At 35.5% G+C, this 21,145-nt stretch overlaps 1 protein-coding gene across 1 annotated transcript; it reads left to right on the top strand.

Annotated features, from left to right (window-relative positions):
• The first annotated feature begins 604 nt into the window (after nucleotides 1-604).
• Nucleotides 605-10,514, top strand: LOC115439706 (peptidyl-prolyl cis-trans isomerase A-like). The gene is made up of 6 exons (XM_030163648.1): nucleotides 605-844; nucleotides 1,041-1,071; nucleotides 4,143-4,231; nucleotides 4,312-4,408; nucleotides 6,385-6,460; nucleotides 10,107-10,514. Exons 1-6 carry the CDS (start codon nucleotides 692-694, stop codon nucleotides 10,240-10,242), a joined length of 582 nt encoding a protein of 193 aa, XP_030019508.1. The 5' UTR covers nucleotides 605-691; the 3' UTR covers nucleotides 10,243-10,514.
• The last annotated feature ends 10,631 nt before the right edge of the window (nucleotides 10,515-21,145 follow it).

Here is a 21,145-nt window from a genome sequence, read left to right on the forward strand (position 1 = left end):
CAATTTGGGCGATTGAGTGTCCTTATCAGATGTGCAGTCTTGAATGTTGTCCAAAATGTCCTGGTGTATGGGCAGTCAAAAAATACATGTTCTAATGATTCAATTTCAAATTTACAAAAAACACAATTATTTTTCTCTATATTAAATCTTTGTCTCATAAAATCATTGCAAGGGTAAATATCATTTAGTGTTTTAAAATGAGTTTCTTTCGCTTTTGGGGGTATGGGTAGAGTCAGGTATTTGGTTCTAATCTTGATTATAATTTCTTAAGGAAAATCTTTTAATACATTTTTCTGTTTCAATGATAAGGGAAAAAGATTACATGTAAGGGCACCACGCAAGAATTTATTAGTACATTTTTCTCCCATAAAATTAACATCATCATCATCATCAGAAGAAGACAGCAATGGATAGCAATAACAGTTTTATTGTATTATTTTTCCTCATTTGATTATTTTTCTGTTTTGAGTTGATAAGATGTTTAAACTACTCAATAAAAGAGCAAATTTATTGTATATATAAAAAATTAAATAAAATAAATAAATAAATATGAATGCGGTCTCATCTCGCGAGATTTTGATCCGTGGCTGCACCCGGAAGTAGTACTAGGAAAACTTCCTCCACCGGCTGACGGCGTGACTTTGGGTTGTAACTCACATATGTGTGGTAACTGACCCTCAGTGCAGAGAAGATGTTGTTCCTATCGAACAGAACCAAGCTGTGTTCGCTGGTTTTCACGGCGGCCCGGCTGTACAGCACCGGCCCCGCAGCCGCTAACGCTAACCCGGTGGTTTACTTCGACATTTCTGCGGATAATGAACCCCTGGGCAGAGTCACCTTTGAGGTAAAACCACTTTTACTGCACCAGACACGCTGTACCGCTACTTTATCGATAACATCTAAGTGAACACAGCTGAGTAAAAATTGCAAAACGTGTTCTCTGTCCGTGTTGTCTTGGACTGGTTTTTGAAGAACAGGTCGTTCGTGTTTTGACCCTCAGGCGGTTTATGAATGTGTTTGTTTTTTTTTTTCCCCCACAGCTCAACGCAGAAGTTGTACCGAAAACCGCAGGTAACACATGATTTTCATATTAAAAATAGGTCAGATGTTAATTTAATTTTAGAGTGTGACTTAAATGACTAATGACTAAATAATATTAGTTTACCACATAACTGGTATTGTGTAGATTATACAGTTATACAATATTTGTCTGTTTTAGTTTGATTTAATCACTTGCAGAAATGTACTCTCCATTTTCTGGAATTGCATTTAAATCCTGCAGTTTCTCCATGTGCAACAAATCAAACTAATTGCTAGAGCCCGACCGATATGGGGTTTTTGGGGCCGATGATACTGATATTGGGGGCTTTAAAAAAAAAAAAAAAAAGCCGATATCCAATATATCGGCTGATAACCGATATATTGGCCAATATATGAATAAGAACACTGATCTACACAGGATATAAAAATCTTATTTTAGATAATTGTGGACAGGTGGAGAAACAGTTGCATAATAATAATGGATTGATTGGATTTATATAGCGCCTTTCTAGACACCCAAAGCGCTTTACATTATTGACCCATTATTCATTCGCGCTCACATTCTGCCTCTGGTGGTGGTAAACTACACCTGTAGCCACAGTTGCCCTGGGGCAGACTGACAGACATAAATGTTTGTTTATCTCACAAATATAATTTACATAACTTTCAAATGCAAACTGTGCAATCACAAAAATAATTAGAGCAAAAAATATGACTGACCACACAATTATGTTTTCACTCACAAATTTGGATGTGTCTGCCTCACAACACTACAACTTCTTATGTGGACTAAGGACTAAACTGAGCATGTGCAGAGTAAATTAGGTGAGTCCTAAGTTGTTCCTGATTGGAGCAACTGCAAGAGTTACAACTGACCTGTGTTACAACTGTCCCCAGTCTCCCCTACACTATGAACACCCAGGCCTGTCTGCAGAATGAAACTGTGAGGTAGACAGGAAGTGCACAGACATGGGTGCGTGTGTGGGGGGGGTGAATACTTCATAAGGGGGAGGGGGGGGGGTGATAGCATCATTGTCAAAGCAGGCGTGAAAGTGAAACTAACTTGCTTTAAAGTTACTCTTATTCTCCGGGCAGCACACACACACACACAGGAGCAGCAAGCGACAGAATCCCTGCACAACAACAACAAAAAAAAGTTTATATATCGGCTACATTGACTTCATATTGGCCGATGTTGATTAATTGGTGATACGCTATAATCGGTTGGGCTTTACTAATTGCTCATTTTGTGCTGTTTTAATTGTACCCAAGCAACAGCACAAACTAATGAGTAATATTTCAAATCATATTCCTCTAGAAGAAATGATTAAATACATGTCAGTGTGGTGTAATCACTTTCATTTGTTTAATTTGGTCAGTTTTTATAAAGTTGTTTTAATTAATGAAATCTGACCAAAGTTGTGTGTTATATCATTTATTCATTCAACACCGTTCAAAGCAATGATGAAATGTCTGTTTTACCTGTATTTAAGCGAATAAAAACGATGATTTCAAAGCAGCTGTAGTGATTGAAATAGGATTAAAATGTATGTAAAATAAGATATGTGTAAAGTATTAGTAAAACACATAAATGACCCATTTAGGTTCAGTATGTTTCTCATTGCAACGTCCTGACAAAACCATATCAATCCACTAGACCACACTAAAGCAACAGTACACAACGTACTAATGGTGGTTCCTAGAGCCAGAACAATCAATCAGTCAAATTTTATTTATAGAGTGTCAAATCATAACAAAAGTTATCTCATGACACTTTACATATGGAACTGGTCAAAAGCAGACTCTCAAGCCAATTTACAAAAACCCAACAGAATTCTCCAGGAGCAAACGCTAGTGACTGGTGACAGTGGTGAGGAAAAACATCCTTTAAACAGGCAGAAACTTTGAACAGACCCTGACTCCTGGAGAAAGGTCATCTGCCTTGACCAGTTGGGGTTAAAGAGAGAGGGTAAAGGAAGAGAAAGAGAGAGAGAGACTGGGGGAGAGGGGGGAAGTAGGGGGAGACACTTCGATGCACAGCAAACAAACAGAACAGAGTTGGGTAAGACGGCATTTCAACATGCTGCCCCCTCTGCATGGAACGTCCTGCAAAGCAACTTAAATCTATCTGAACTTGTTAGTTTAGGTGAATTAAAAGCGATTTTAAGGGAGTTATATTTGCTTTTTTTAATGGAATTATGCATTTTCAAACATTTCCCTGTGGTCTATATAAACTGTAAATGCTATACTTGGGTCTGAATTCTTTATTAATTCAACTCCACAGCTCCATCTTCAACCCTATTTCTGAGTAATGACACCAGAAAGGTCGTTTTGAGCGCTGGCCCTTTAAATGCAAATGAGCTAGTTCATGCCCCGCCCCCTCCAGGTTGTTGACCATGCTTTCTTTCCCGTTCAGCCACTTGTGTTCATTAATACAACCAACAACTGAACATTTTAGGTAATCAGCTCGAAGTTTGGACATATTTTCAGTTTTTACTACAACCACTGCTGCTGACAATTATGTCATACTTGGAGAAATGTTCGTCGGAAGTCTTGACCTTATATGGGCAAATGTTGTGACATAACTAGTTATAGACACAACAAATTAAGAAGGAATGAAAACAGGTAGTAGAAATCCATTCGCCAAAATGAATATAAAGATAGCTTTGCAGCACCTGGAGGGTTCAAATTCCAACTTTTTTTGAACTATTCGGGTCCAAATACACAAATAAATGAACCAAAGACTAATAAAAGTGGGTTTAGCAAAATATGACCCCTTTAAAGGCGCGTGAAATCAATAATTTTGGTCAATGTAACTGTTTTTAAACTTGTATAAATGATTGTTTTGTAATTATGGATTGTAAGTTTGTTGTATTATGTGTCTGTTATCTCTTGTCTTGTCAGAAACTGTGTGTTATTCTGCTTTTCTTGTCCAGGTCATGCTTGAAAAAGAGATTTGTAACGTCAGTGAGGTTTTTTTTACCTGGTTTAATAAATATAAAGCATTTAGTCAGCATGAATCCATCTGAACTGTTCACCACATCCCGTTTTTGTTGCGTTTGGATCGTCAGAGAGAGACTGAATCCTCATGTTTATTGTAGAGAACTTCAGAGCTCTGTGCACGGGTGAACAGGGCTTCGGTTACAAAGGATCCACTTTCCACAGGGTGATCCCTCAGTTCATGTGCCAGGTAGGTCCTACTCTGCTCTCATTTATTCACTTTTATTCACTGGTGTCTGGATTGTCATCGCAGTGCCTTTATGTTTTCAGGGTGGAGACTTCACAAACCACAATGGAACTGGAGGAAAGTCTATCTACGGGTGGAAATTCCCAGATGAGAACTTCAGACTGAAGCACACCGGACCTGGTAACTGTCCCGATCTGAGCACACAACGACAAATGATTATAAAAAGTAGTGTTTTCTGTCTTTATCAGAGTTTTTGGGAGTTTAATTTACCATAGGGATGACCATTTTGCAGGAAACCACAGAATATTTATGCATAAATCTTTATAAGACAAAAGAACACGACAGATTATATTTGTACATTTTAATTTATGCATAAAAATAGAATAATGAGCCCGAAGACCTCAGTAGAACACAACAGGACAGATGGCTTTGAGGATATGATGTATTAAAATCATTAAAAACAAGTGTTGCCAGGAACAACAAACCCCGCCCCTCGCACATATTGCAGCCTATTTTGGTATCGATCAGCTGATGTCATCATATCTATGTGTATGCTAATGTCAGGATATCAGTTGCCTCTATTTATGTTGCAAGTTTGAAGCAAATTGAAACAAAATTGATGTTTTTATAAACATGTGAAATCTCGCCCATTATAAGTAAATGGAAAAAAAGATGTAAAAAAAAAAAAAAAAAAATTCATCAAAAATTTGAACTGTGACTTACTTTTCCCAAAATGGAACCACATCTATTCTGGGTCACTAATAATCTGTAAACCCAATTTGGTATGAATTCAACCAATAGTTTTGTTGCTACGGACATGTGAAATTTTGCCCATTTTAAGAAAATGTGAGTAAAAAAAGATGTAAAAAAAAATTCTTTAAAATTTGAACTTTGACCTACTTTTCCCAAAATCTAATCACTTCTATTTTGGGTCAGTGGTATATATAAACCCAATTTGGTATGAATTCAACCAATAGTTTTGCTGCTAGAGCGTTAACAAAGAAAGAAACAAACCGAACCAAAAACAATACCTCTTGCCTCTCCTTCGGGGGGGGGGGGGGGGTAAAATGACCTGTTTATTACTGCACTTCTACAAAACATAACTGCATATGGAGATACTTTAGTGTTCTATGTAATGCTGTTGTATGTCCACTAGATGGCAGCAGTATAAATGTATACAGTAGTCTATGTGTAGGAACAACCCCTCTGTTCACTACAACATTTTTTCCCACATTTTTTTTTGTGTTAGGCTGCTTTGTCCTGGTTTATGGCAAAAATGTGTTCAAAAAGGAATTCATATAGTTTAGTTTATATGGATATCTTTTATATGTTCCTCTGAAAATGACAGTGTGAGCGAATAATGAACTAATAACCCATAAAGACCCAGTGCTACTTTTGTGGCAGTTCACAAATGAATGTTTCTCTCTATTTAACTTTTCTTAAGTTATTTATCACCATTTATTGTAATATCATCCTCTGTATTTTGCGGTTTTGTTTTGTTTGTTTTTTTAATGAAAATCAGGTATTTTCCCATATCTAATTCACTGATCATGTGGATGTTCATAAAAGCTCAGATTAAAGTTGATTATCATAATATCAGAGACTGAGAAAAATGAAGAAAACATGACATTTGTAACAAAAAATATCATTAACTGACCATAAACCAAGTGTCTCCATCCACTGTCAGTGATGTTTTACTGGTTCACTACGGAGCCTCTGAACGTCCAAATGGGTCATATCTGATGACCATGGAAAGACCACAAAGTGTGTTTTACAGCTATTTTTTAAATGTACTGATAGGATGAGTGGATCAACAGGTATGAAACAGTTTAGACCTGTAGATGGTATTGGTCACCAGTGGCTGTTGGGGTCTTTATGAGTTAAATAATGAGGTTACATAATATTTAATTGTTACATAATATTGAATTCAATACTAAAAATTCATATTTACCTCATTTTGACCATTTGAAGTTGTTTTTAATGCAGTTTAAAGTGTGTTTTATTAGTTTACTGCCTCAGTTTTACTGCTCAAGCTAAGTCAAGCCAAGGCAGCAGGTTTTTTAGCTTGGATATTAATCTATCTTGTGTCATTCCTTTTAACATGCTGTTAGTTGAGTATATTAAACTAACATCTGTTTATAATATTTACTCTGCAGGTATCTTGTCGATGGCCAACGCTGGACCCAACACCAACGGATCTCAGTTCTTCATCTGCACCTCTAAAACTGAATGGTATGTACTGACAGAGTAGATATGAGTGACCATTCTGTGGCCTTCAGCTGTGTGTTGAACATTCCAGATACCAACATGGCACCTCCAGTCCTGCAGAACTCAAAGATACAAGATGTGTCGTATAGAGAAATGCATTAATGACATGAACAGATATGTGCTTCTGTGAAACTGGTCCTAAAAACAGGACATGGGGGCTGAAACTTCAAACCAGATGTAGACTGATGTTATGAAGCAAGTTTGGGTCTATTTTAAAAATATGTATTTAGTGAGATAAGAGAAATTATTTCTCAGATAAAACACATTCTTAGGTTATTCTTTTAATACAAAAATCTGCATGTAACGTGGTAAAAAGGACACGAAAATTATGTGCTACTGTTTTTTTTTAATGTCTTTTTATTCTCTCAATCGAATCGAACTAATTATCCAAAGCAGTGTTTCACAAAAATTACCGCTGTTGCAAAATCACTCACGATTTATGTTTAAATGGACAGGTTCTGCATGTAACACCAGTGGACACGATGGGTTATGGACAAAACCTGATTGAGATTCATGAAAAACCTGCATGCCTGGATTAGAAAAACCACTAGGATCATCAAATTTAACAGTGTCTTTATTTAGAGCGCAATATAAGACCATTTCAAGCAATGTTTTCAGATCAAATGCACTGACACCTAGGTGGTTTTTCCTGTCCCAATTTTGGTCCTAATATTTGATTGAAAATGCATTAATTTTGGGATGGCTCAAAGCAAGAGTATAATTTTTTTGCATTTATCTGAGATCATCATTACTTACACCCTGAGGGGAAATATGTCTAAATTTTTATTTTATTGTTTTGTCTAAAAAAGCTGGAAAAGTGCCAGGTACCAAAAATAAACCCAGTTTCCTAGAACCACCCGTCTTTACACTTAATTTCTCCTTTTTCAGGCCTTTATCTATGTTGTGTAGTTCAGGGTAAGATAAATAAAATAAGGAATTATGTTGTCACAGCTGTTGTAAACAAACCTGGCATTTAAGACACAACTACAGGTACGACAGTGACTGTGGAAAATTGCTCTAATGAGTGTATTTGACAGAAATAAATGACTTTAGCCTCATCTGAACCTTGTTATTGTAAATCAGAACTCAGGCTCCACTGGTAATCAGCTGTTTGGACCCAGAAATTTGGCCCCAGTATTGTTTTAAAATGTTATTAATTTTGGGATGGCTCAGAGCAAGAGTATAATTTTTTTTTGCATTTATCTGTGGTCATCGTTAGCTACATCCTATGTGGAAATATGGATAAATTTCCATTTTTATTATTGGGTCTAAAAAGCTGGAAAAGTGCCAGGTACCAAAATGAACCCAGTTTCATAGAAAGACCCAAATATATTAACACATGTCAGCTTCTTAACTTTCTCTGTTGCCTCTTCAGGATTATAGCCTGTTCAGTTATTGGTATGTAGAGGGTCTGGGTCAGATTTTGCAGGAAAAGCTCACTCCTGCAAGTCTTGAAATCATCGATAGCAGTAATAGTACACAACAGTAATTACCCTGACCTTAGTAACAACAATACAAACTGCATGTCAGCACACAAGCACGCACAAGAAACAATGGTTTTCTAAATGTTACATACTTTACTTTTAATCAGTCGTGTAAAGGAGCCATATATCTCACTTTATCTCTCTCCACATGCACAGTTTGTATGGGTGCTTAAAACCCTTGAAAATGCTTGTATTTCAATATTGTGTTTTCAAGGTCTGGAAAGAGTGTGAATTTTCATTTAAGTGCTTGCAATTATAACTCTGTCATATGATTTATGTATTTATTTATTTATATAAACTTCTATTTATTCAAATTTTTTACAACTTTACAAACATAAAAAAACTGTTGGTAAAAATTAAAATTACAATGATGCTACAAGACTGGTTTATGTAATTTATGCTTGTGCAACATCACTAGCACACTGAGGTAGTACATAATGTTTGCACAACGGCTCATATCGTCTAGTGAAATAAAACGCCTAAGTATGTGATTCAAGAATGTTATTTCTCGACAATCCAAGTGAAAAGGAAGACAAGCAGAGAAAGCCAAACAAAAAGTGACAGATTTCCATCATGTTATGTATTTAAGTCCAAATTATACTGCACTCCCAAATGTGCCAGTGGCTTCCTTCATTTCTGCAGGAAAGTACGAGTCCTTTTATTAATATAGTGTAATGTATTAATTTTTAATAGTAACTCAAGTCAAAGCTACTTACAGAGAGGTGATACATTTAGAAAAATAAAACTTTGTCAAAAAAGAACATTCCCAGGTGTTCTCAAGTTGACTCCGGGTACATTTTTATCTTAATCTTTCTCGGTGTGAGTCTGTCTGAAGAACACAAAGTGGTTTCCCTTTTTTTGGGATAAAAGTGTTTTCCTTTAATTTATTAACTTTTTGCTTTTATGAAACATAATTTTATGTGTTTATCGCGTAATACAATGTACATCATTGTGATAAAAAGAAAAAAAACATTAATCATGACTATATGTATTCCTGAAGATATGTATTTTACCCCGATGATAAGGTACTGTGCTGGAAAAATCTGAAAATGACCCTTAAAAGTGCTTGGAATTGACCTTGAAAAGTGTGTACGAACCCTGCACGTAACATTTCCTCCAATGTGTTTCAGTGATATAAGCAGTTATGATGGTTCCACATGAAACTTACCAAGTTTTAACAAAGTTACACATAAAGATACGACATAAAGCATTTTACTTTATAATACAACTTAGATACTGATCTGTTTCCCCTTTTCTTGCCACTTTAGTGCGACTCCCATCCTGTTAATGAAAATTTTAATCAAGGTGCTGGTGCAGGTCTTGAAACGCTGTTTTCCAGACCTTGAAAAGGCTGGAATGTTGTGTGAAAGTCCTAATACAGTTTCTCTCACAGCTGAATTTTAGAATAATCTTGTAAGATAATAAGAAAACATGAAGAAAACAGAAAAAACTTGATATGATTTGATTAACCGGTTGGTGCTGGAATGATCGTAGTGAGGCTTGTTTGTGTGATGTCCATGCACTTTTGTGATTTTCGTATGTTTTGAAAGCGTTTCTGTGTAAAACATAATTTACGGCGACTTATACATTCATTAATTCATATATTTATTAAAATGAACTTTTCTACTACACACAACAGGCACAATATCAACCAAAAAAGTAGGCACACAAGTATAAAAGTACAGAAAGTCAAGGTCTAGGGGGGAAAAAAAGTTTTTGAAAAAGTCTGGATTTTTGATTTGGACAAAGAGCAAACATGGTGTTTAATAAATACATGTGTATACATTTGTGTTTAAGTCTAAAAGCTCACGTTGTCGAAGAACTTTGACCTTAAACCCTTTCTAACTCTTTTGTTTGTATCACTCACTAGTTTAGGAGTGTCCACTACTTATTAAAAAACTGTTCCAGAGGTTTTGTTTCCCACCATGCTGGGAATCAAATTCTTCCTGGAAGCTGTAACGTTTTGGCATTTAAGTAGAACAATGTTAAGATTTGAACTTTGGCCTAAAATAGCAGAAATCTGGCAGAAATAGCAGCACCGCCCGACACAACGCAGCGACTCAGAGCCCCGTCGGGTGCATTCTGCGTGGTCTCAGTGATAATAAACCTCTTCTTCTTTCTCTCAGGCTGGATGGCAGGCATGTTGTGTTTGGCAGCGTGAAGGAGGGGATGGACGTGGTCAAGAAAGTGGAGTCTTTCGGTTCACGGTCTGGGCGGACCTCCAAGAGGATCACTATCACGGACTGTGGAGAGCTCAAGTAAGACTGGATGTGAACGCAGGACCCAGCTGTCGTCTCATCTGCTGTAGATTCAATGTGAGGCTGTTTCCTCAGTCGGAGCAGAGCCATACCAGTCTCAACTAACAATACATTATTTCATGAAACCTGTCACTTTTCACTTGGTACTAAAAACCTCTGTTAGTTCATTTCAGGGAATAATTAAGGCACTTAACGCCACAAAAGTAAATGTGAACTCAATGTGACTCAGCTATATCTTAGAGGTGTTTATTTGCATAAAATAAAGTCATTTTTCTATGAATTTCAGCTTCCTGTCATCTGTCTTTTTACTACATTAACCCATAAAGACCCAGTGTTACTGTTGTGGCACTTTCCAAATAAATTTTTCTCTAGATTTTCCTTTCTTAAAGGAAGGATATTTTGCTTTTTTAAATGGAATTTTCAAACGTCTCCCTGTGGTCTACATAAGCTGTAAATGCTCTGCTTGGTTCTGAATTCTTCATTAATTAAACTCCACAGGCCCATCTTTAACCCTATTTCTGACCAATGACACCAGAAAGGCAATAAGCAGCAGCGACAGTGGCTTTGTCCAGTCATGGATTCTGGGAAGTGATTGGTTCAGGAGTGGAGATCTTCTGCACCTCCTCAAAATACTGGCTTGGGTCTGGGAAAATCTTTTCAAAAACCAGCTCCAAAATGTCATCCATGTAATCTGCAATGAGAGACGATCACTTTTTAATTTTGTTTTTAAGAAAAAGGCGAGTTAATGTTTTTGTTTTTTCCACATCTGGCATATTATAATTTATCTGTTGTTTGGATTTTCCAATGTTTGTTGCAGTTATTATTATTTATGTCGAGGACATATAGTGCTTCTTTTGTTGTTGTAAATTTGCAATGTTTACAAAATGCAGATTTTTTTGAATTTTTATATCATGAATTACCAATTTTTATTTGCTCTTTTCATGTGATTAAAACTACTGTAACTATTCTGTATACTGATTAGCTTGCAAATCCATAGTGTATTTGTAAACTAAAGTCAAACATACACTTACTCAGGGTTGCTTTTGTTGTACCTGGCTGAGCTGTGGCTTCTCTTTTCTTGTACTCTGGGAAATGCAGATTGAAGATCAGGTCTGATGAGGAAGTTGCTTGCCAACGTCCTGCATTTTCATTCAAATGTAGGGCTGCCAGGTAAAGTCTAATGAAGAGTCAAATAAGAATTATAAAATATACTGACCATAAACATATGTTTATCAAAATGCAAACAAATTTACCTGCAGAGCATTCCCAGGAAAGGATAGATGGAACGTTTAGGTGCAAAGCGCAGAATCACACTGGAACGCTTCCACTGCCGAAGTCTGCGTGTGAGGGTTGAGCTTCTCTTCGTCTTTTTGGATCCTCTTGAATGTTAACAGGCTGGTGTGGCTTTTACAAATCCATACTCAAACTTGTTGCATAAATAGATTCCAAATTAAATGATAGAGGTAAAATGAGTCACCTGGTTTTAACCAGTTGCTCTTATCTCTTGAAATGCATCGTGGATGTAAACATTGAGGGAAAGCAGGATCTTCATGTGTGTGGAGGTCTTGTACATGGTTAAGTATAGCGATCCACTTTGCCACTCTTTCCTGGGGTGTTGTAGAGGAAGCAGCAGTCCAGTAGATGTGGTTTTTTTTTTTTTTTTTACTGTGAAGCCACTTTTTGAGTATAGTACAGTCTTTGTTTTGTGCAGTCTTCACCATCTTTTTGGATAGCCTTAAAAACAGACAGAAAAAATATACGTATTGCCTAAAGAACTGATAATACAAAGACCTTACATTTCTACCTGCAGTATACTATTGCATGTTAATCATTGTAGGGAATATTAAGCAGCAAAATTTTTCCTAATCTAAGATTTTTTTTTTTTTTAAATCTTACCAGAACTAGGTGTAGGTCAATGACAGTATTGTTTCTCAGATCCATCATGGTGGAACTTCCAACTTCCTCATATCACCACCAAGGATGACATTTTGTTCTTCTTGAAGCTTCTCCATCATGGCATCTTGTGTTGACTTCCATTTGTGTATTAAAGCAGGCTCTATGCAAGTACGGGCATGTCGTCTACAGGTGTCATACAGAAACATCTTCAGCCTCATTGCCCAGAATATCTACAAAACCAAAAAACATTACTCTAATATTAATACAAATAAAAAAAGTGCCCATTTCAAACAAACAAAATGTTAAGCCATTACCTTTTCAGTTTTGAAAAACAATCCACCATTGGTATATACAGTTGCAGAAAAAAATATTGGACCATCAAAAGTAATCAAAAACAATGGTTATGCAATCAAGTACTAATTCCTGTGTGTATCATGTGACTAAAACAGATAGGAAAGAAAACATGGAATGCCTAAAAGCACCATTTTTGTCAGTACACTGCTACAGCTATTCGTGTAAGAACTGAAGTGATTTTGGTTATTATCTAGAAAACCATGGAAAACGTCTACATATCAGCTCTGAAATTAAACTCTTATGAGCTATTTTTTTGTTATCATTATATTTGTCCAAACAAATGTACCTTTAGGTGTACCAGGAAAAAATTTGAAGAAAACAAGGGTGGTCTAATAATTTTTTCCATGACTGTATAACAACCAAAAGTCATAGATTACCAACCAGAGTGCTGCCAACAACAGGCTGACTTCCATTTTCTAAAAAAAAATCACAGTGCCGGTGTCAGATAGAAAAGTGACTCCCATGAAAAAGTGACCCACAGGTCAGTTTTCTGTTATAGAATTCTGAACCCCCTCCCCCCTTATAGAAAAGTGACCCACCACCAATAAATCACCAAATTTGTAACAAAAAAAGTTTATTCAAGGTATATAAACACAAAACATATTATGAAAAGTACAAAAGTTTAGGAAAAAAATTAAAAAGGACTCATAATTCTACAGTATGGAAAAGTGACCTAGGTCACAATACATAACATTTTACAACTACAAAGTACAATAAAACAGAAATAGGCAAAGGGTCAAAATTCTATAGCATGGAAAAGTGACCTACAGTACATATTACAACTACGTTACGTGTACCTGTTGTTGATTCAAATCCAATAACCTTTACTGCAATCTGTTTTCACCCATTCAGTTACATAGTTTTTGTACAAATATTACTAAATTAATACATAAAACCTATTTTTTCACAATTTTTTCAAAATTTCCAGTAGATTTCATTAATTATTTAATTAATTTAGTAGTTTCTGATGAAAAATTCAAATTATACACATATATTCAAGCTTATTATGATATAGAAATGTATTAGAACATTTTAATTAACATACAGTGCAAATTAATTTAAGGCATCAAAATTCTATGTGATGGGTCAGTTTTCCATACAAGAAAAGTGACCTGCGGCTCACAGTTCTATGTAGAATCGTGACCCAGGGGTCAAATTCTAAATGACACCGGCATGGCTGTTCTACACAAACATTCCCAACCTTCTTGTCTGCACCACTGACACTCTTTGACAGACAGTGCACACCTCAAAAAGCTCCAAAAGGCATTTTTCATAGATGATATAAGTTGGGGTTCTGTGGATTGGTACTGTTGACTGTTCTGTTGTTACAAAACATACACTACCACCTAAAACACATGTACACTTGTACCTGCACAATAACTTTGTTCTTGGAACTTTACTTACTTCTCATCAGCCACCTGACAAAGCAGTGATGGAATCTTCAGGATTATACGTGGAATCCTGTGGGTCCATATGTCCATTATTGAGCTGCCTTCTAAACAGTCATCCTCCTCTTCTGTCCCCTTTAGACGTGGTATATTTGACTTATTTCATTGGTGTTACTTGTTCCTCAGTATCAGACAGTCTGCGTCGCTTTGCTGGTGTTGATGTCAGGCATTCATGTTCGTGCACAGCAGCAGTTGTCATTGTACAAACACCAACATCTGTGCAACGTGGGGTTACCTGAATGCCTTTGTAAACAAATAACAAACATTAGCTACATTTACATTGAACTGTTTTTATTCTGATATCACATGATAACACTGCAAATGTAATGTATGACACTACTTCACAAACCTGCACTTCTGACATGAGGTTGGAGGGTTTTTATGGAAAGCTGTGTCCCAACAGAGCATGTCCGTTTGGATTCTGTTTGGCAGCCCTTGTGAGCAAACAAAGGTTGCTCAATTGCCTCAGCCCTCTGAAATAAAAATAATGCCATATGTAAATGAAAATTAAACACAAAACATAACGTGCAAATTTTTATTACGTTTGTTGTTTATTATGTTTGTGGGAAAATTATTACATTTGTGGGATTATTATGTTAAAAACTGCAAATTTTTATTACGTTTGTGGTAAAGTTATTACATTTGTGGGATTATTTTGTTAAAAACTGCAAATTTTTATTACGTTTGTGGTTTATTATGTTCGTGGGGGTTATTACATTAAAAGCTGCACATTTTTATTACGTTTGCGGTTTATTATGTTTGTGGGGAGTTATTACATTTGTGGGATTATTAAATTAAAAGCTGCTAATTTTTATTACATTTGCAATTTATTACGTTTGTGGGGAGTTATTACGTTAAAAGCTGCTAATTTTTATTACATTTGTGGTTTATTACAATAGTGGGGTTGTTACATTACATTAAAAGCTGCCAATTTTTATTACGTTTGCGGTTTATTACATTTGTGGGATTATTACGTTAAAAACTGCTAATATTTATTATGTTGGCGGTTTATTACGTTTGTGGGGTTACTACATTAAAAGCTGCCAATTTTTTATTATGTTTGTGGGAAAGTAATTACATTTGTGGGATCATCTTAAAAACTGCAAATTTTTATTACATTTGTGGTTAATTACGTTTATGGGGGGTTATTACGTTAAAAGCTGCAAATTTTTTATTATGTTTGTGGGAAAGTTATAACATTTTTGGGATTATTATGTTAAAAACTGCAAATTTTTATTACGTTTGTGGTTTATTATGTTTGTGGGGAGTTATTACATTTGTGGGATTATTAAATTAAAAACTGCTAATTTTTATTACGTTTGTGGGGAGTTACTACATTAAAAGCTGCGAATTTTTTTTAAATTACATTTGCAGTTTATTACAATTGTGGGGAGTTATTATGTTTGTGGGGTGTTATTACGTTAAAAGCTGCTAATTTTTTATTACGTTTGTGGGAAAGTTATTACATTTGTGGGATTATTATGTTAAAAACTGCAAATTTTTATTATGTTTGTGGGAAAGTTATAACATTTTTGGGATTATTATGTTAAAAACTGCAAATTTTTATTACGTTTGTGGTTTATTACGTTTGTGGGGGGTTATTACATTAAAAGCTGCTAATTTTTTTATTACATTTGCAGTTTATTACAATTGTGGGGAGTTATTACGTTTATGGGGAGTTATTACGTTAAAAGCTGCTAATTTTTTATTACGTTTGTGGGAAAGTTATTACATTTGTGGGATTATTATGTTAAAAACTGCCAATTTTTATTACGTTTGTGGTTTATTACGTTTGTGGGGGGTTATTACGACAAAAGCTGCAATTTTTTATTACGTTTGTGGGAAAGTTATTATACTGTTGGAATTATTATGCCAAAAACTGCCATGTTTTATTACGTTTGCGGTTTAAGCCTATTAAGTTTGTGGGAAAGTTATCACATTTGTGGAGTCATTACGTTAAAAGCTGTTAATTTTTATGACGTTTGTGGAGTTAACAGCCACAACGCAGAATGAAGCCAATTGTAAGAATAGCATTAGCACTTACTGTGCAGACAATAAAATAACGTCACACAAAATGCAAGACGACGGTCACTTATCTAACATAAAATACTAACTACTAGCTCTGATATTATATATGTTACCAAGTCATTAAATGTCAGCGTAGTGCAAAACACAAACTAAAGTTTCAATCTTCCATCTACGGGCTCAATGCTAATGCTAGCAGTATGCTAACCGCTGTCATGTAAACACATATCGCTAGCCATCTAAAATACAATTAAGTCATTTTGTCGTTAACTGTAACTTACCACTTGTTTGTCTTCACCATTGCTAGTGTAGACAGTCGGAACTGACCCCTCGATTAAATGCAGTTTTAAGGCAAATCCCTCTCTGTATTGGCCGAGGTTGCTAAAACACTCGTCTTCAAAGTGGTTAGCGCAGACAAGAAGAGATTTTCCCACTGTTTTAGGGATATTCCCACGGAAAATAAAATTCAACCAGGCCCTTCTAAACGGTTCACAGGCTGGAGGTCGGTGTAGTGACTTGTGTTCGGTATTACAACCAACAACTGAACATTTGAGGTAATCTGCTCGAAGTTTGGACATATTTTCAGTATGGACTACAACAGCAGCTGCTGGCAAACAAATATGGCGGACTAGGAGAAATGTACTTCTTCTTCTTCTTCTTCCGTCAGGTTTATTTGGCGGTTGTCCACCATTTTAGGAGCATTACCGCCACATACTGGGCTGGTGTGTTATTGAACATGAGCACAGGGAATAGAGGGAATGCACATACGTCACTTCCTCCCTGGGCCACGCCCCTCTAAATCAGACTGAGTGGCAAAAACAAACCGGCTCAACATGGCGGAGCATAGCAGTAACTACAGCGAGACCGGGAAAAATGTGGAATATAATATGAAATTAAAGACAATTGGACTGGACATGGATCCATACAAGCTACCAAACAACAAGTGGTCTACGAACATTGATATGTGGACAGAAATCACGTATCCTGACATTTATATGAACCTGATTTCAACGCTGGGAAAATCCACAATGCAAAGGCTGAAAGCATACAAAAGCCAAAGAGTTGTTGACATCCTCGTCATCGTTAATTAGAGGATTACAGCTGGTGAGTGCTTTCAATTCAACATACTATTGTTTTTGAGGTTTTATGTCAGTGCAGACGTATTTTCTTGGCGGTGATTTCCAAGGTAAAGGCCCAGCAGTAGTGCTCACAGTTCACTACTGATTTACTGGAGTTGAACCCTTAGTATTGACCCAAGTGAGTGGATGATCTACTGGTACTGTGGAGATTTAAGTAGAGTTAACATCAAATACTTGATACAACACAGCTACAACAGCTTTGTGCTAGAGTACCCCCTTATTCGGAAAACTAGGTTAGCCTCAGTTTAAGCTAGTTTACAAATTATGTAGAGCACAAGGTTCATAATCACACAATTGAAGACAAAAACGTTTCAGTTATGAAATATAGAACTAAATGACAGATGCTAACATTAAGAGCTTTACTAAGGAGTAACATTAGCCAAACGATATGTAATTTAAGGTATGATTTTACACAAGAATACAGCATAAATTAACGTTACCTGACATGAAATGCCAACCACAAATCCAGGTTTTGTTGTCTGGATTCCAGTTATTTCTACGAATTGCAGCGATCCATCTGCTTCCTCTGTCTTTGGCTTTAGGTCGCCGCTAAAACGATAGCGCCGAGTGCTTTTTTAAACCTATTTGTGCAATCAATGGCACAACAGCTCTTCCCCATTTTTTAGATTGTTCTAAAATTCTCGCAGTATTCAAGCCAAAGCCACTACTCATCTCCCTCTTTCTGCCACTCAGTGGACGGAACTGCGGTGACTTCCGCTAGCCGCTCGTGGCTAGCGGTGACGGCACGTGCATACCCTCTATATCTATGATGGTTATGTAAAGTATGGAAGTAAATGTGTCTCATCAGATTTTGAATTATAGAAGCTATTGAATTTCTAGCACTGAATTTTTTTGCACTGAAATTAAGTATCTGAATTTTTTTGCACTGAAATTAAGTGTCTGATTTTTTTGTCTCTGAATTCAACTATGTTCATAAATTTTGAATTTAAAAAATTCAGATGCAAAAAATTTGGACGCAAAAAATTCAAAAGCAAAAAATTCAGATGCAAAAAATTCAGATCACACATCCGCGCTGACCGTCTTCCTGCATCAGTGTCACATGACCAACCAAATGTAACTTGATTGGCTGGCTGTGGGTTCGACTTGAGATACAATCATTGCTTATGTTTGATGTCCCGTATGTGTGATCTGAATTTTTTGTGTCTGAATTTTTTGCATCTGAATTTTTTTAATTCTAAATTTATGAACACAGTTAAATTCAGAGACAAAAAAATTCAGATACTTAATTTCAGAGCAAAAAAAATTCAGTGCTAGAAATTCAATAGCTTTTTTAATTTAAAATCTGATGAAACAGATTTCCTTCCATAGTAAAGTAATTATATTCTTACCAATAAGCCAGTTTTAACATTCGGAAAAATGTTTGTCGGAAGTCTTGACCTTATATGTGCAAATGTCATGACGTAACTAGTTATAGACGTAACAAATTAAGAAGGAATTAAAATATCTAAATGTAATAAAAAATATTGTTATAACATCTCAAATGGATTTACATAATTTGAGCATGACATGCGTAATCTTGAATTTATTGTTGAACTGATAAAAAAAAAAAGAAAATTGGTAAATTTTATGTACATAAAAGTAGATATGCCAAAACACTCCCAAATTTTAAAGTCTTTATGATAGAATTTGGAAAATATATTCACTCACTAGAATTTATCTAAAATGGAATGAATTTATTGTATTTTTATTTCTTTAGATTTTTGCATGTCAAGGTATTAATACTATTATTTTTGTTTTTTATTTTTAGTTTTTTCTGTAAGCCCTTGCATCATGTTATTTATTTATTTTAATTTTTTTTGGATGATTTTTCTTTTTGACATCTTGATGTTCCTTCAAAATTACAATGTTTTGTATAAATATATATTTTCAATAAAGATAAAAATAATCACAATAAAAAAAGAAGGAATACAACTTTTCCAACGATTAGGGTCAAAATATACACAAATAAATGTACGAAAGAGTAATAAAAGTGGATTTAGCAAAATATGATCCCTATGACTCATTATTTCTCACCATTATAATATTATCCTTTGTATTTTGTGTTTTGTTTTTGTTTTTTTTCCAATGAAAACCATGTATTTTCTTTTTTCTTTTTAATTTACTGATCATGTAGGTGTCCATAGAAGTCAAGTCAAGTTCACTACAGAGCCTCTGAATGTCCAAATGGGTCGTATCTGATGACAAACTGTATTTTACACCAATTATTTACATGTATTGATCGGATTAATGGTTCAGAAGTTATTAAATTTAGTAGATCGGTAGACGTTTTGGTCATCAGTTGCCGTTTGGGTCTTAATGGGTTAAATATTTTAGATCAGTAGATGGTTTTGGTCATCCGTTGCTGTTTGGGTCTTCATGGGTTAAATATTGTAGATCAGTAGATGGTTTTGGTCGTCAGTTGCTGTTTGGGTCGTCATGGGTTAACTGCCTTTTTTCAGTGGAGAAGCAGAGCAGTTCAAGTCAAAGGTGTGTCCATTTAAGTGAACTGTTCTAACTCCTGCCGCCTTCTGCTTTTCTCATCAGTGTCCGTTGACTAATGATCTTATTCCGCTAAGTATTTATTCTGCTGAGGTCTGTCCGAAAGAATTAAGGTCTACAATGTCATGTATAATTGCTTCTGCGTGGGGAAATGTTTCTTTGTGGGGGTTGGCTTGAACGTGCTTGGTCTTGTCACAGCTTACTGGGAATATGATAAAGCCAAATCTGATTATGTTTGACTGTAAATGAATTTTACCAGATGCTTTGAGAAACAGAGAAATCCAACAATTTTATCTTGTGAGGAGATTAAAACCATCAGGATCAGTCGATGTTTAGGTTTTAACCTGTCAACCGTAGATCAGTGACGACTTTGGCAGTTGCACAGGATGACGTCATTCTATGTCAACAAAACAAATCATAAACAAGCAGAATAAAATGTTTCTGTATGTTTTAATAGAAAAAACACTGCACGAACTTATGAGATCCATCCATAGGTTACTTATACAGACACAGAAAGAGGGGTTTTCCATTGTATTTCTCATTTAACCCATAAGGACCCAGTGTGACATCTTTTGCAGTTCCCAAATTTATGTTTCTCTATATTTTGTCGTCAAAAGTGTCCCATCAGAGATGTCCCGTCAGAGATAATGACTTTTTACACTCGACGCCCCATGCTGTCAAAGAAAGTACAAAAACCTGGACTATTTATGCCTAATTACTTCTTAAAACTTATACCTTGCTATATGAATTGCACAGGTATAGATTAAATAAAATTCCAAAGAGAAGTTTTAGTTGGAGTTTTAGCTGAAAATACCAGAGGCCAAAAATATCCCGTCAGACACTGAACTTTAATTGACTGCCATTCCAACATTTATTTCAGTATAAAGTAGCTCCTTGTTTTGGATAATCCCTTATGGTCCAACTAAAGCAAAAATTAATTTAAAAGTAAAAATGTGGGCCTCTTAGCAACACTAACACTAAACTAATTGTCTGTAAAATGTCCTGTCAGAGCGATTTCAAATACCGTGTTTTGACTTTTAACCATCCTTAAGTGGTTTATCACCATTTATTGTAATATTATCTTCTGTATTTTGTGTTTTGTTTTGTTTTTTTCAGTGAAAATCAGGTATTTTCCAGCATTTATTCATAATAGCTCAGAGTAAAGTTGAGGGTTATTGTATCAAAAATAGAGAAAACTGAAGAAAAATGAGTTTTTCAGCAGAATCTATTATTAATTGAACATAAATCAAGTGTCTCCATCCTCTGTCATTGATCCAACTCCATGGGTCTTACTGGTGAGTCAATGTTGTAGAAGATGACTGTGTTTCCACGGTAACTACGGAGCCTCTGAATGTCCAAATGGGTCATATCTGATGACCATGAAAAAATGACAAACTGTATTTTACACCAATTATTTACATGTATTGATAGAATTAGTAAATTAACAGGTATTACACAGTTTATATCAGTAGATTAATTTGGTAGATGGTGGATGTTTGGGTCTTTATGGGTTAAAGCTTCCAAGTTTGCATACGTCTGTTTTCTT

This window comes from Sphaeramia orbicularis, chromosome 19 (genome assembly GCF_902148855.1).
Source record: "Sphaeramia orbicularis chromosome 19, fSphaOr1.1, whole genome shotgun sequence".
Lineage (NCBI taxonomy): Eukaryota > Metazoa > Chordata > Actinopteri > Kurtiformes > Apogonidae > Sphaeramia > Sphaeramia orbicularis.